Consider the following 15,082-nt stretch of genomic DNA (forward strand, 5'->3'; position numbering starts at 1 on the left):
ACTTCCAACTACAAATAATCTTCATGAAATAACAGCAAGTGATCCCCTGGGATATTCTTGTTGTCTTATTCTCTCACCTCACCTCTCTGGATGCAAACCTCTACTTAGAGCCCTCTTGTGGTGTTTCCTTCTTCAGCTGTCCCCCGGATCCTTCTCCAGATTCCTTCCATTGTCTATGGGCTTCTTTGACTATTTCTAACCAATATCCTCCGTTTCTATTTTCAATAGAAATGCTTTTGCCTTAACTGAAATCTGTCTTTCCTTGATGATGTCACTAACTTCATCAGGAACTTCTCTGAGCACAGAGGGCTCTGCATGCTCCCTGTTCCCCAAAGCTATTCTTAGAACAGTTTTGCCATCATCACCCAGCATCTCTTCTTTATTGAAGCTTGTGTGCTCCACCTATAATCACTCTTTCTTCCTTGCCTTTCACCAACAACCTCTGCCATTTCCTCACTTTTCTCAATGACTTTACTATTTAGCCTTTCATTTCCTGCCATCACCTTTGGCCATCATCCATGTTAAGTTCTTCTAGCATCTTGACTTCATTTCCTCTACTCCTGTGACCTTAACTTCCACTTAAACAGACATCTGTTAAATTCCTTTATCACTTGAAGGTTCGTTCTTTCTTAAGGTTTTGAACTTTCAGAGTCTTCTGATCACAACCACTGTCCCCTTTTCCTATTTTCCCATCTCACCCTCCCTTTGAGTCATTTTCACTCTTGGGATTACTTCCACTTTCTGAAGTCAGATCTCTTTCCCCTGAAGGTCCTGAATTTGCCTAATCTGCCTTCCCTTCTGACTCCACACACTGCTTGAGTGATGATTTCTTTTTTAAATTTTTGAGTTAAAAAATGTTTATTATTTTGAGAGGGAGCAGAAGGGCAGAGAGAGAGGGAAAGAGAGAATTCCAAGCAGGCTCTGTGTTGTCAGCATGGAGCCTGATGTGGGGCTTGAACTCATGAACCATGAGATCACAATCTGAGCTAAAATCAAGAGCTGGCTGCTTAACTGACTGAGCCACCCAGGTGCCCTTTAAAAATAAATTTTTCTAGAGTTGTTTTTTTTTTAAAACAATGATAGATGTCAGTGACATTTCTCAAGGATCATAACATTAAATATTACAGTGTCCCCATTGTTCCAGCTCCTCCCTTCAGAGTACAGTCTATGACTGAAAGAAAGTCACAGAACATGCTCACTGAGTCTAGCATGGGTTTTCACTCTTGCTAAGAAATACGTGATTCCTTTCTACGTACTTGTGATCACTTCTCAGAGTTCTCTTCAGCCTTTTCACTCTTATTTTTTATTTATTATTTTTTAATGTTTGTTTATTGAGAGACAGAGAGACACAGAGCATGAGCAGGGGAGGGGTAGAGACAGGGGGAGACACAGAATCTGAAGCAGGCTCCAGGCTCTGAGCTGTCGGCACAGGGCCCAACGCGGGGCTCGAACTCACAAACCGCGAGATCATGACCTGAGCCGAAGTCAGTTGCCTAACCAACTGAGCCACCCAGGTGCCCCTTTCACTCTTATTTTTTAAGCTATTTTTAAAATTTATTTATTTTGGGAGATAGAGTGCAAGCAGAGGAGGGACAGAGAGAGGAAACAGAATCCTAAGTAGGCTCCATGCTGTTGGCACAGAGCCCAATGTGGGGCTTCATCCCACAAACCATGAGATCATGACCTGAGACCAAGAGCCAGATGCTTAACCAACTGAGCTACCGGGGCGCCCCACTTTTTCACTCTTCTTAATCTCATGGTTATCACAACATTATTCCTATTTCAGCAGGTGCCTTCATCACATATTTTACTGATAATATTGTTATTTGACTTGGGATCTCAGTTTTCTTTTACCACATCTCTTCTCCTTCACTGCTGTTCTTGAGGGTAACGTTTTCATCCTACTTTCTGTGCAAGGCCTTGTATGGACTATACATTAAATGCTGGTCTTTAAAATAGCTGGCTTATTTTGAGCTTTAAAGTGAAAAATTATTTTATTCCTGTCACTTTTGAAATGTACAACTGAAAGAAAGTTTCGGTTGGTGTGGGGGTGTTAAAGAGAGTGTTTATGGAGAAGTGAAGTCATTTACGAGTTTAGGACATTGTCTGTGGAGAGCTTCCCGGGGTGTGTTCTAGAAACCCATATGGAATCCTGAAGTCACTCGCTTCTAGAAGAGAGGGGCTCCAAGAGGGGAAGCGAGAGCATTGGATGCCAGAACATCCTGCTTCCAACTGTGTGCAAAATCAAGCTTGGTTACTGTTAAGGAGAAGGGAGCATCTATGATGAAGAGAAAAATGAGCTGAGGTTAAATGCAGAAGAGACGATGGAGGAGACAAAATTGGAAGTGCTTTTTTCCTTTAAAATAATTATTTTTGTTTAATTACAAAAATAATAAACCTTATTGTTGAAAAGTTGGAAAATCAGGACTAGTTAACAAGAAAAGATAACCTGCTCAAAACTCCACCAAAGAACCACTGGTAGTATTCTGACGTACTTCTTTCTAAGATAGAATACACATTTTAGTTGATTTAGGTGTTTATTTTTCATAAAGTTCATATTAAGCTGCACATATAATTTTGTTTCTAGTTTCTTGGGGCTTAACACTATATTGCTATTTTGACAGGAGATCCACAGCATAATCTCTGGGCATACTGTTCATATGTGGCTCCCTCTTATCTCTGAGCTGAGCACCTCTCTCTTCAAAAAAGCCTCTACCCAGTAGGGACTTCTTTCAACTTACTTTGTAATCACTGAAGGAGCTCTCACACATAATGAGACAAGATGAGATGCAAATGTTAAAGAAATATTACGCCATCATGTTACTCTTTCATGGAAAGCATCTAATATTTGAAATGTACATACAGTATTTCTTATAGATGGTTGAGCATCACTTTGAATGTACATGGGGTATCTGTAAGTATCTCCAACTATATTTTAGACCCCAAATAAGATGACTAGCCATAAAAGTAAGGACTCAACCTCCTTTTGTAAGTGTAATGAAAACATTACATTCACCGAAACGCTAGCAGAGCAGAGCACCGTTATCCTGATATCTAAGAATGTGACACTGAGAGCCAATTTTTACATGAAAAAAAAAAAAAAAAAACCATGAGGAAGAATACATCAAAATGTTATTCCTTAGTTAAGTTTCACACTTCAGGAAATTCCTTGATTGAGTTTTCCATTTCAGGGAGGGGTTGTTTTTAAAGTGATCCAACACCAACAGTGTTAATGCAAAGTCATCATTATACTGTATTTATGAAGAGCCCGTATCTACGTGCACAGCCAGGTGCTTCAGAAGTAGGCCCATGATCTTGCCTACATTCCTTATTCACCATTCTCCAATGTGCTTGGTGAGTGTGAGCATGAGTGTGTGTGTGTTTGCAAGCATGTGGTTTTATAACAAATTGAAAACAATACTTTCAGCCCTATTTTTCTTTTTTTGCCCTAATATTATTTTGAAGGCCCTGCTGGTTCTGTAGTTTGCACTTTCACTATTAAACTGCTTTGCTATTTGACTAGACTCAGCAGATAACAAAAATCACTTAACCAGAAACAGAAGCTGATGCCTATTAAGTTTTCAGGATCAAAAGCAGAATGGCTTATCTTCCAAACATTAAATGGGAAAAGAAGGCAACTGGATTGCAATGAAATTCATCTAGGAATCCGTCATTTGTCTACAACATTGACATGATGTTAAAAGATGGGTAGAATTTTTGTGTATGTGCTTGCCAATATGATCTTAGAGATCACTAGATTATATAGATTATTCAAAGGCGATGCTTTTGTCTTTTTCATCTTTGTGTCTTCAGTAGCCAGCACTACCTAACACTTTATAGATGCTCAATTATTAATGAGAGGATGAAATGTGCTAGATTTTTAAATACATTTATGTACACTTAAGGACGTCTTCACAATTGCTTTATGATTACATCTCCTTGACCTTTGTTGCTTAGTTTGCCTCAAATTGTTGTGCTGACCTTCTCCTTGCGTGTGTGTGTGTGTGTGTGTGTGTGTGTGTGTGTGTGTACGTGCTCATGCACGTAAACCTATAGGGTAAGGCTTGTAAAATAGAGCCTAAGAAACCATTTATATTCTGAGGTCAGTGATACAGTGAGTTCTTCAACCCCAACTAGTAGAGGTGGAAGGATGGAAAAATGTTCAACTTCCTAAGTTATACTGACCAAGCCACACAGTGGAGTTGGAGCAGGAGTCCAACATCAACAGGACAGGAAGGGAGTAGCACAGAAGCTCTCAGCCTTTCATCAAGAGTCTGGCATCTGATGGGGGTGTTAACATGTCAAGTACACACACCTTGAACTAGCAGTTCGATTGTACTGTGGCCAAAAAACATTGCAAGTATGTACCAGAGAGGAAAAATGTCCTTCTGGACCTTCCAAATGTCTCACTTTCTCCATAATGTTTTAAAGTAAGATGTTGATCAAATGAAACAACAGGAGAAATGAAGAAGAAGTTGAAAAGGGTTCCCAAATTGAGTAACTTGGCTGGATGAATTTTTCCAATGTAATTCTATTCCATGGGATTTTTACTTAATTCTTCATACCATCCCATTTATAAGGTGAATGATATCAGTTGGAAAAGTATGACACAGTGGGAAAACTCTGGAACTGGTGAGGTTTGAAAACAGAAGTCTTACAGTGTATCTAGGTATGAAGTTAAGTGGAACAAATAGGCTTGCTCTAAAAGTGGGAGAGCTCGCTCTTCCTTTTCGTTGGTCTAGCTTTGCTTCATTCATTCAAAAATGTTTTTCAGCATACTATTCGTTGGGCCCTGATCTAGGTCTGGTTAAAAAAGCAGTGAAAAAAGGTCAAGGTTCCTACTCTCAAAAAGCTTACATTCTAAGAATGGGGCAAAAGCAATACACATGCTAACAAGCAAGTCAACAAGAAGCTATCAGAATGAGTTTCACGCTCTGTGGTAATTAAAGTGGATGATTTATTAGACAATGGCTGGGTAGCTGCTTTAGTTTGGGTGGTCAGGGGAGGTGGTGACATGTAGCTGGGAGTTGAAAGCAAAAAGGAGCCAACTATTAGTAGCAGAACATTCTGGGGAGTAGAACATTCCAGGCAAGGGAACAACTTGTGCTTGCAGTGTGGAGGAAACCTTAAGGAACTTCCAAATATAGCAAGCCACGCACAGTTCAATCACTGATAAAGACAGGGATACAGGCTGCTATTTCCTCGTCCTCGATCTCTCAAACCTATCATCCTCCTTCCTGCACATGCAGTCAAAGGACGGGAGTCTGACTTACACAGTGCTTATTATTACAAAGATGTAGATTCACTTTGTCAGTCCACAACTGCATTGAGGTGACACATAAAATCCCCACTACCTTCAGTATGAATAAGTTTATAGGACATGACCCTCTCTTGAGACAAGAAGTGCAGAACAATTAGGTGTCTAAGGGTGGGACTGAGAGAAGGAAGAAAGACATAAACAAAGGTAGTGAAATGCAATTATTTCGAAAAGCCTGATTCAGGCTGAAATCATTTTACCCCTTTCAGATAGGAAATGATGCTGTTTTCTCTTCAGAGGTTAGGCGAAGAGAAAGCAGGAAGAACAGGTGCAGAGAGAGTTAAGTCCCTATCTAGTTTGGCTGTTGATTAAGCATGTAAAAATTCTGAAAACAGCTTACTGCCATTCTTCCAGTCAAAGGGCATGTTTTTTTTTGTTTGTTTTTTTTTTTTGCCATTTAGGAATTTGTTTTATCAGCAATACAGGAGAAAGGGCATGATTTTTCATGCTAAGGTGCATATTACTGGCATTAGAGTGGCAAATGTGTATCATTTTATCTGCTGACCTGTCCTGTTTCTGGGTGTAAAGACTTGTCTATTGATTCATCCTTCAGAAATCTCCCTTTTGACTTCTCATGTTGCTTCTTCCACAAGTTTATATTCTACCTTCCTCCCACAAGATGGAGGAAGAATATTCAAAACAAAGAAATAAATGAGATTTGAAAACAGCCTGTTATTCATATATTGTTTGGTCAAATTTAGGAGGTGAGCTCAGTGGAAAAACATGACCATGCTTTTCTATATGCTTTGCAAATCACCTACTAAATTTGGCATTCACAAGTCTCCCTCCATGGTTTATTCCTGGGGATCCCACGCATATCCATGCCTTTGAAGGACTATGTTTTGGCAGGAATAAAGAGAAGCAGGGATTTTGTTTCCTCTTAACAAACTGAGCCCTATGTTTATTTTGAACCTTCAGACACAATTTGCAGAGAGTGGGAGGCAACAGGCTAATCTGATGCACTCTGAACAAGGAAAGTAATGTAACAAATACTTCATAAGTTAGGTTTATATTTATTCCTTTCTCTTTTTCTCTGATAAGAAGTAAGATTTAAGCACCATGTTGCTTCTTTTCTTTGCATTGTGACAGAAGATCATGAGTATCAGACACTCGGTCACATAACTAACTCTCACGCATGATACTTTTTCCTGTAGTGTTCTAAGTACACTTCTGTTCCTACAGCAAGTGGTCAGTTATGCCACAAATGCACCGTGCTTAGCATATGGCACTTACTGAATAGCCTATATTGAACTGTGTTAAACCTCTACTTGAGGGACAGTATCTGAGACAAAGACACTGAGAGATGCAGAAACTGAAGTAGAGGCCAACATGATACCAAACCAGGAAACTCACCCTCAGGACGGGTGGGAAGGACTCAGCTGGAGGTCTGGGAGGGTTGCAAAGCTATTGGTGAGGACTTCTGTTGGGTAATAAGGGATTGTGGTTGGACCTTGCTAAAGAAGAGAATTCATGACATTTCTATCTTTTCCTTTTAGTCTTTGATTTTTTTTTTTTTTTCTTCTCATGATCAGTACTGGAACTACTGAGAGAAAAAATGCAGAGATTTTCTTTTTGAAAATGATCTTTCCTCAGGAGTCTGTTAGGTCAAAGGTGATTTCCAGGTTAGCATATTACAAGAGTAAATGTTTTAATTCCTATTATTTGCCCCCTCCTAATTGTTTCCTATTTGTTTGGTTACGAAGGATTCAGAAGAACAAAATGCCATAAAGCCCCAAAGTAGAAGCCTCTCCTTTCATAAAAGGGAGTAAAATCACAGGCTAATGGAAAAAGATTAGAGTGATGCATAGTTTTTCACTGTCAACCATAAGAGGCAAAATTTCATTTTCCCAACATACGAAAAGAGACAGACACATGTAAGAATTTTACTCGGTAGTTACCTGTAGTCACTGTTAATAACTTCAATGCCATTCTAAGTTATTCATAGATGTCATTCAATGGAATGATTGAGCATTCCTCTATCAATGGATACAACTTTTAAACCAACGATAAAACCTTTTCAAAAAAGATGATAATAAAGGAGGGAAAGACCGGATTAAACCAGTAACACTGGTTATTTGAAAAAGGCGGGATGGAAGAGGAAGAAGAAATAGCATGAACTTTGTCTTTAATTACTTCTGTATTGTTTGAATTGGCACATTGAGCATGCATTTACTTTGTAATTAAAACAAATCCAAAAAAAGCTGTTATACCTCATGTAATTTTTTTTTTAATGTTTATTTATTTTTGAGACAGAGGGAGACAGAACACGAGTGGGGGAGGGGCAGAGAGAGAGGGAGACACAGAATCTGAAACAGGCTCCAGGCTCTGAGCTGTCAGCACAGAGCCCTGATGCAGGGCTCGAACCCACGAACCATGAGATGACCTGAGCTAAAGTCAGACGCTCAACCGACTGAGCCACCCAGGTGCCCCAAAAGTATTATACCTCATAAGAAAACTTTGAAATATATATATTTTGAAAGTGTCATCACAAATTATTTTCTGCCTAGCAAACGGCAGGTAATTATACAATATGAAAAGCATTAAGTGACGTTGTAAGGATATATTTAAGCACATAAAAATTTGGGAAAAAAAACACAATGGCAAAACCTGGTACGAGTAACGTTACTTCTAAGCTACCAGGTTTTGTGATTAGGTACTCTGCCTTTCCCTGAATTTCCTTATGAAGGGGGGAGTAACCCCTTTATATGGATATTAAACACTGAAGTCCATTTCTCCTATAACTTAAATTGTACTGAAAATCTGACTACTAAGCAAATCATGGTCTCATTCCTCAAACCTGTGCTTAAGCTACTCATCTTCTTAATCCACACAGAACTGTTCTCTTTTGTGGACATGCCCGCCCCCGTCACGCACACGAGCATCCCTGTAAAGCAGAACGACAAGCTGACGAGCTGCTGAAACTCCTGAGATAAGAAGGGCTGTAAATGCCTGTTCACAGCTCCTCATGTTTGCTCGCCTGTGATTTATATCCAATTTATGACAGCCATTATGGTCGATACACTTCATTTAATCAAAGAGCACAGTCAAGTCCTCATCATTAAAAGTCTTCCCCTGGAGACAGCAGGTTCCTCATTTCATTAAAAGCACTACAACAAATACATATTCAAAATACAAAGATAAAAGGAGTCAGCAGCGGCAATTAATTTTATGGGCTGGAACTACCAGGGTATAAATCTCTTTTAAGGCTGCCACTTTTGAGTCCATTTTACCTGTCTGGCATCTCAGGGGAGCTGGAGCACAGGTATTAAATGTTTACCTGGTATCTCTCATAGTACTGCACACAAACCTAGGAGCCTTGCTACCTGAAAAACGAACTTAGACGAAATGCAAAATTAAGCATGGCGTAGTAATAGATAGGTTTTTGAAACTGCAACGCAAGATTGTCCAGAAGTTTATTTTTCTAAACCTGTCTGCCCATTTGCTAACTTAAGCCATTCATTTGGCTGGTTGATCAGTCTAACAAGGTTCATGAAATCAGTAAACAAAGCAACATACACATGTAAGATATTCTCATTGAAATATCTTATACGTTCTGACATTTCTAACAAATGAGCTGATGACAGAGAGAAGAGAGTAGGCTGTTCAGTACCAGAAAAACAAAGAATAACTCCTAGATTCTGGCAAATTCATTCTCATGGAAATATGACCTCACAGAATATATGTACATTTTATAGGACTCTGACATTTCCAATGACCCCTATCGGGGCAGTAATTCAAGGTCTGTTACGCTATGATAGAACCTATTGAGTTAATTGATTTCTGCCTCTCTCTGACACTGTAATGGCTCCATTCATAACAACTCTCTGCTTGTGTGTGCCAACGGAAACAGCTCATGTCAGATTTATCATGCTAAGAAAATAATGGATATCCAATATGAAGATGGTATTCACAGAAATACGCAGCGCTATGGAATCCCAAAGCCAAGTAGGTTGCGTTGTGAGGGGGCACTCTTCTTCCTGACGAGCCTGGTTATCTCTGGTTTTGTTCCCTTCCCCAGGTTCTGCAGACTGAATTTCCATCCTGAGCTTTCAGTCTTCCCAGGCTTATCTCTATTCGATTTCCTTACTGATTCTTAAATTTAAAACATTTGGAAGTGTTTTTAATAGAGAGCTCAAAGTAGGTCTCCTTTCCCATCCCCTTTGGGGAGTGGCTACATCCTTGCTATACATTGGAAGGCCAGGCCATGGACAGATATTTTCACAGCTGAAACCAGTTATAGCTTTTAGCAAAAGGTAGATTTGACCAAGCATCTCACTTACCTTCCTTATTTTTAGGTATCTTTTGTATTACTGAAGGACATCCCTCCCAACCCCTACACCCCCGCACTTGTTAGCAAGGTCACATCGGCCAGGGACAGCTTGCCTGCAGAAAAGGCAACTTGCCACATAGTTGAGTCCAGGCAAAAAGTTTTCCCTGGCCAGAAAGGCAATTTAGCAGGGGTATGGAAAGTATTATAAAACCATGCAGAAATACTCACAGTTTGGGTTTGGCAAGCAGAGGTGGTGGCTCCTTAGTGGGTGAAAGGAGGACAGCTGGTGTTGGCAGAGATTTATTACTGTTAGCTTTGCCGTTAATCAGTCCATTTACTCCATGGCTGGGATGGACTCCGTTCGTCTCCCTCTCAGCAGAACTGAACTGCATTTGAAGGGCTGCCATGCTAAGTCCTAATTCCGGGCTGTTCACCTGCTGGATCTCGGATGGCTTCTTTGAAGCCAACTCAAAGGAACTTGTCTCCAAGATGGGAGGGGGAGGTGGAAAGTGTTGGAAGTGATCGCTGTTGGATTCTCCCACTGAGTCATAGTTGCAGTTTTCAGCGTTGGCTAAGGAAGGGGAAAGAGAGGAAAAAAAATAATAAGATGTTACAGTTCAACTGTTATTTTTGTGCTATCATAGACTACCTGAGCATCCCTTGCGCCCCGTTAAGTTGTTTAAACAGTGGGAGCTCTGCTCTGCTTCTATGGTACAGAAGCAAAGCCAGCTGGAGGACCTGGTTCTTCCAAACTGGTTTTCAGGGACTGTTAACCTGTTTCATTTCCTGACTGGGGCCACAAGTGGGGAGACCAGCTACCAACTCATTATTAACAAGTTTCAAACAGGATTAAAGACAGAAGTTGGTAAAAAAAAAAAAAATGAGAATACAAATAATGTCAATCAAAGACAGAAGTTGGTAAAAAAAAAATGACAATACAAATAACGTCAATTAAAGACAGAGGTTGGTAAAAAAAATGACAATACAAATAACGTCAACGAATAATGCTTCGTTTGCTCACATTTCCGTGCGGATCTGCACGAACACGCCACCCATTAGCTCAAACTATAACGGTTTTATGTGGTACATGATGGATACGCATTTTATTTAAATCTAAGGAAAGTAAAACTCTGAGTTCAAGTAAAATGTCTTATGATCGCATCATGTTTTTCCAATTCAGATAACTGCCACAGCTGTAACTCAGTACAAAAGAAACTTACTTCTTAACTCTCAACAGAGAGAAAGCATCTTGCGATAAGATCATGTCATCCTTGGATTCCCCACCTTGCCCAGAGCCCAGCAGAGTTCCAGGAATGGACTCAAAAAGGTTAACTGAGGTCAACTGAACGCTCAAAACTATTTGTTGATTATGTTCGGCTCCCAGCAGATTTACCCCAGGTGAAAATGGGAAATACCGCATGCCAATTTTTGCCACATAAGATGCTTAGAGCCCAGAGTTTTGGCCACATTGCTGGGATACTGCTATGCCCATCTGACGGGACAGTCTTCAAGCCAGCTCTGCAACAAACCCTGCGGGCCTCCCTGCTCTGCAGCTCCAATCACGGCACTGGCGTTTCTGTTGCCCATTTAAAGTACCGATTCTTATCGACTCCATCACCAATCCAGTGAACTTGACATTTCTTAATAAGACAAGGAAGCATTTACAACTTCCATTTTAATATCCTTAAGCCAGTCTTGTTTGTGCCTCTGCTGCCACCTAGCACCAGCTTCTTACTCTTCCAAAGAGATCCAAGTGCAGTTCCATTGTTCTCCCCAAGACTATCTCATGCAGCTACAACCTGTTTCTTGGTTCCCTACTGTATGTACTACGTGCCAGGCTTGGCCAAAGCACTATTTTAAAAGCTACTGTAAAATAAATAATAGAAATGAGGCAATAAAAGCAAGCTAAAGTGGGGCACCTGGGTTGGCTCAGTTGGTTAAGCGTCCGATTTCGGCTCAGGTCATAATCTCACAGTTTGTGAGTTCGAGCCCTGCGTCGGGCTCTGTGCTGACAGCTCAGAGCCTGGAGCCTGCTTTGGATTCTGTGTCTCCCCCTCTCTCTGCCCCTCCCATGACCATGCTCTGTCCCCGTTTCTCAACAATAAATACATGTTAAAAAAAATTAAAAAAAAAAGCGAACTAAAGTGAAGCTACTTACTAATAGCAGAAAGTAATCAAGTAAAGTTCTAAGAAAATAAAGGAAAAAGCCGTTTCATGTTATCTTTGCTAGTGGTACACTTCTGAGTTTTAAAAAATATCCAAGCAGTTCTGCGTATTGGTTTCAACAGTATAATATACTGCTTCAGTTTTTCATATCAGAGTTATAGCCCACTTTCAATGATAATTTCATTTCTAAGATCTTTACGGCTTCTCCGGGTTACATTAGGTTTATCTTGTATTACCTTTTCAGAAGTTTCAATCGAGGCTTAAATAAGGATTTGTTTGTATGAGTACCGGCTCTCCAGTTGGAACTGCTGACAGCAGTGACCGCGCCTCTGATGCAGGGGTGGCCTTCTGATGTCAGCATGATTCTAGGTTGTATGCGGATGTTTGGAAACCAGATCCATTGTTTCCAAGACCAAGTTGCATGACTGAGAAAACAGCCCCATGTGTGTTCAGTTGCTGCACTGTCATTATCTTTTTGTTCCTCATCTCCATGTCTACGCCCTCTCCCCACAAAGCCTTTGTTTCCTGACCAGATGTTGGTTTGTCAGGATAACTCCTGGAGTGGCAGCAGGCATTCCTAAAGGCTGAGCTCTCCTCTGGGGGTAGTTCTTCCTGCTGTGGTGAGCCACGCACTAAATGCTAGGGAGCAGAACCCAGTTGATCTCTTACTGCTCACATACCTGAGGTGACAATCAGCTGGGCAGTACTGGTTACTGAGCCGTAATCATTTCTTGCGGAGCACGTAAAGACCCCTGCATCTTCAGGGAAAGTCTCAGCGATAACCAGGGTACAGATCTCCTCTGGAAGTGAAGAGAACAGAAGAACTCATCAGAGTGAAACCATGAAGTCACCTTGAAGAAGTCGGACACCCTGCCTTTCTAAAACAAACAAATCAGGCAACAATTGGCGTAGAATCTCTTTACCTACTATTCACAATAGACTCTCTACATTTAATTTAGCAGTTCAGTGTAGCGCCAAAAACTTTGCTGTCAGACCTGCGCTTTGTGATTTTTGGACAAGAGCAGCCTTGGTTTCCTCATCTATAAATTGGGGATAATGTATACCTAACGGGGTATCTGTGAAGATGAAAGGAGATGTCTGCAACGGGTGTATCTCTGCACTTGGCTTGTGAGAGATGCTCAGTAGATTCCAGCTCCATTCTCCTCCAGCTAGTTAGGTTCAGTATGTGTGGAAGCTCTTTCAACTACAACACAGCTGCCTTTTACATCTGCTCAACCGAAAAGCAGTTAGTGGGGAAAATCAACCTTCTCTGAAATGCTGACAATGGAGGCGGGGGGGGGGGGGGGGGGGGGGGGAGAACAAAATATGTAAATGTTGGGCCTATGGACAACTACTTTGGAAGCTACCATTACACAGTGTGGCAGTCTTGCACTTGTAGAGCGTGAAAAGCCCAGACTCTGGAACCAGCTGTCAGGGCTTGGATAAGGGTCTTGCTGTATCTTGCCTCTGTGACTTTGGTCAACGTTCCTGAACGTCAACATTCTTTCTGTAAATTGGAGGAGAAAATAACAGAACCTACCTATAGGGTATTAATCATGCTTCATAAAATTAAGAAGCATTAAGCATCACAGGGTTACTGTGGGTAATGATGATCATGACCGTGACAACAGCTGATGGTTACACAGCCCTCATCAGGCACCAGGTACAGTTATCAGCACTGAAAATAGATTTAGACTTAAGCCTTTTGTCAACCTTACAATTTAGATTTATTATAAGCCCATTTTATTGATAGGAAACTAAAGCACAATAAGGCAAATTGGTTTGCCCAAATTGGTTTATGAGTGGCAAAATTAGAAATCAAGCCCAGTCAAGTTCCAGACTCCACACTCCCACCAACCACCTATTCCTGTGACAGGCTATACGTTGCACTTGGGCCACTGCCTGGCACATGGTAAATGCTTTGTTGCCAGTACATATTCCCTCCCAGTTAGCATTAGAAAGAAGCTAGATCTAGAATGTATTAACTAATTTCAAGTTGAATACTTATCTATGCTTTACCAGTAAGATAAAGATTATATTGGCAAATGTTAAGAGAATTGATATTTTTCTGATTCCCACACTCTATCGATTATTCCCATATTATGTAGGTAGGGTAAGACTTTGTACAGTAGACTTTCTAGAAAAATGGCTTCAATTAACCTCCTCTCTGCATCCACGCCCCTTTGTAATGTGACTTGGCAAGCCCTTCCATCACGTGCACCATCTAGTTGCCCTAACCCTTGAATTCCAGCTGGCCTTGTGAGTTGCTTTAACCTAGAATGCAGTGGAAGTGATATCGTTGGTCAGTTCTGAGCCAAAGCCTCAAGGGACCTTGGTCATCCTGCTCCATCTCTTGGAGCTCTACTGAAGTCCCAGGTGAGTAAGACTATGCTGGTATGCTGGAGGAAGAGCTACAAAGAGCAGAGGTAAGCCATTTCAACAGGTACCATCCTAACCTAACTCCTTCCCAGCCAACCTGGAAGCTGACCACAGCCGGAGCAAGTTAGTCCAACTGAGGTTGGCTGAGCCTGGTGCAGACCACAGAACTGCCCAGCTGAGGCCAAGCCAAATGGCTGACTCCCAAAATTATGAACTAAATGAATAGTTGCTGCTTTAAGCCACTCATTTAGGGGATGCTGTCCTGGGGAGCAATAGCTAACTGATGTAAATGGAGAAGAGAAAATATTTCTCTTCCAACCTCCTTTTCTGACAGCCCACAAAGGCAAACTTTTGAGACTTGTAGAATAATGTACCTTCTTTCAACTATCAGTAATAAAAACTAGCAAATTTGTCTCAAAGCATATTTTATGTTTTAAACACTGGAAGAAAAAGTGCTAACTGCAGGTTACAAGGGCTATAGGTAACCTAGGTAATATACTATGTTTTATCATTTCAATAATGTATTTCCATAAATCGTGCTCAAATTATGACCGCATCTCATAAAACAGGAGTTGTGGTGTAATGGGTTGGGTAGGTATGAAGTCAGGCATGCTCACCTCTGCTCACCTTTGTCTCAATCAGTGTAAAAGGTTCCCTGTCTCAGGATGCATCTTGGAAACTGGAAAAACACCATGAATACATGGTGGAACTATGAAATGCAATGTATATTTCAAGTATTTTGGTATTTTTAAATCAGCAATTTTTATTTAAAAAGATGAAAAACTAGAAGAAAAAATAAATGACAACTATGAAACTGGCAGGGCTCTGCATTACTCTGGTTTTACTTATACCTTACATCTGGCCTTTCATACACAAAGATCTAGATATAATTATTATTTAAATTCAACTGCATGTCTTAGCTCCTCAATAAGATCAGGCTATTGCAACAG

At 40.7% G+C, this 15,082-nt stretch overlaps 1 protein-coding gene across 2 annotated transcripts in view; it reads right to left on the minus strand.

The window, feature by feature from the left end:
- The window catches only part of PALLD (palladin, cytoskeletal associated protein), a 408,346-nt gene that overhangs the window by 190,745 nt on the left and 202,519 nt on the right, over positions 1 to 15,082 (minus strand). For both annotated transcript variants that reach the window (XM_030312774.1, XM_030312775.2), the window contains exons 9-10: positions 12,434 to 12,553; positions 9,816 to 10,158 (exon numbers count right to left, since the gene is read on the minus strand). In XM_030312774.1, coding sequence (XP_030168634.1) covers positions 9,816 to 10,158; positions 12,434 to 12,553 — 463 coding nt within the window. The remainder of the gene's footprint in view (positions 1 to 9,815; positions 10,159 to 12,433; positions 12,554 to 15,082) is intronic.

This window comes from Lynx canadensis, chromosome B1, assembly GCF_007474595.2.
Source record: "Lynx canadensis isolate LIC74 chromosome B1, mLynCan4.pri.v2, whole genome shotgun sequence".
In the NCBI taxonomy this organism is placed as follows: Eukaryota; Metazoa; Chordata; class Mammalia; order Carnivora; family Felidae; genus Lynx; species Lynx canadensis.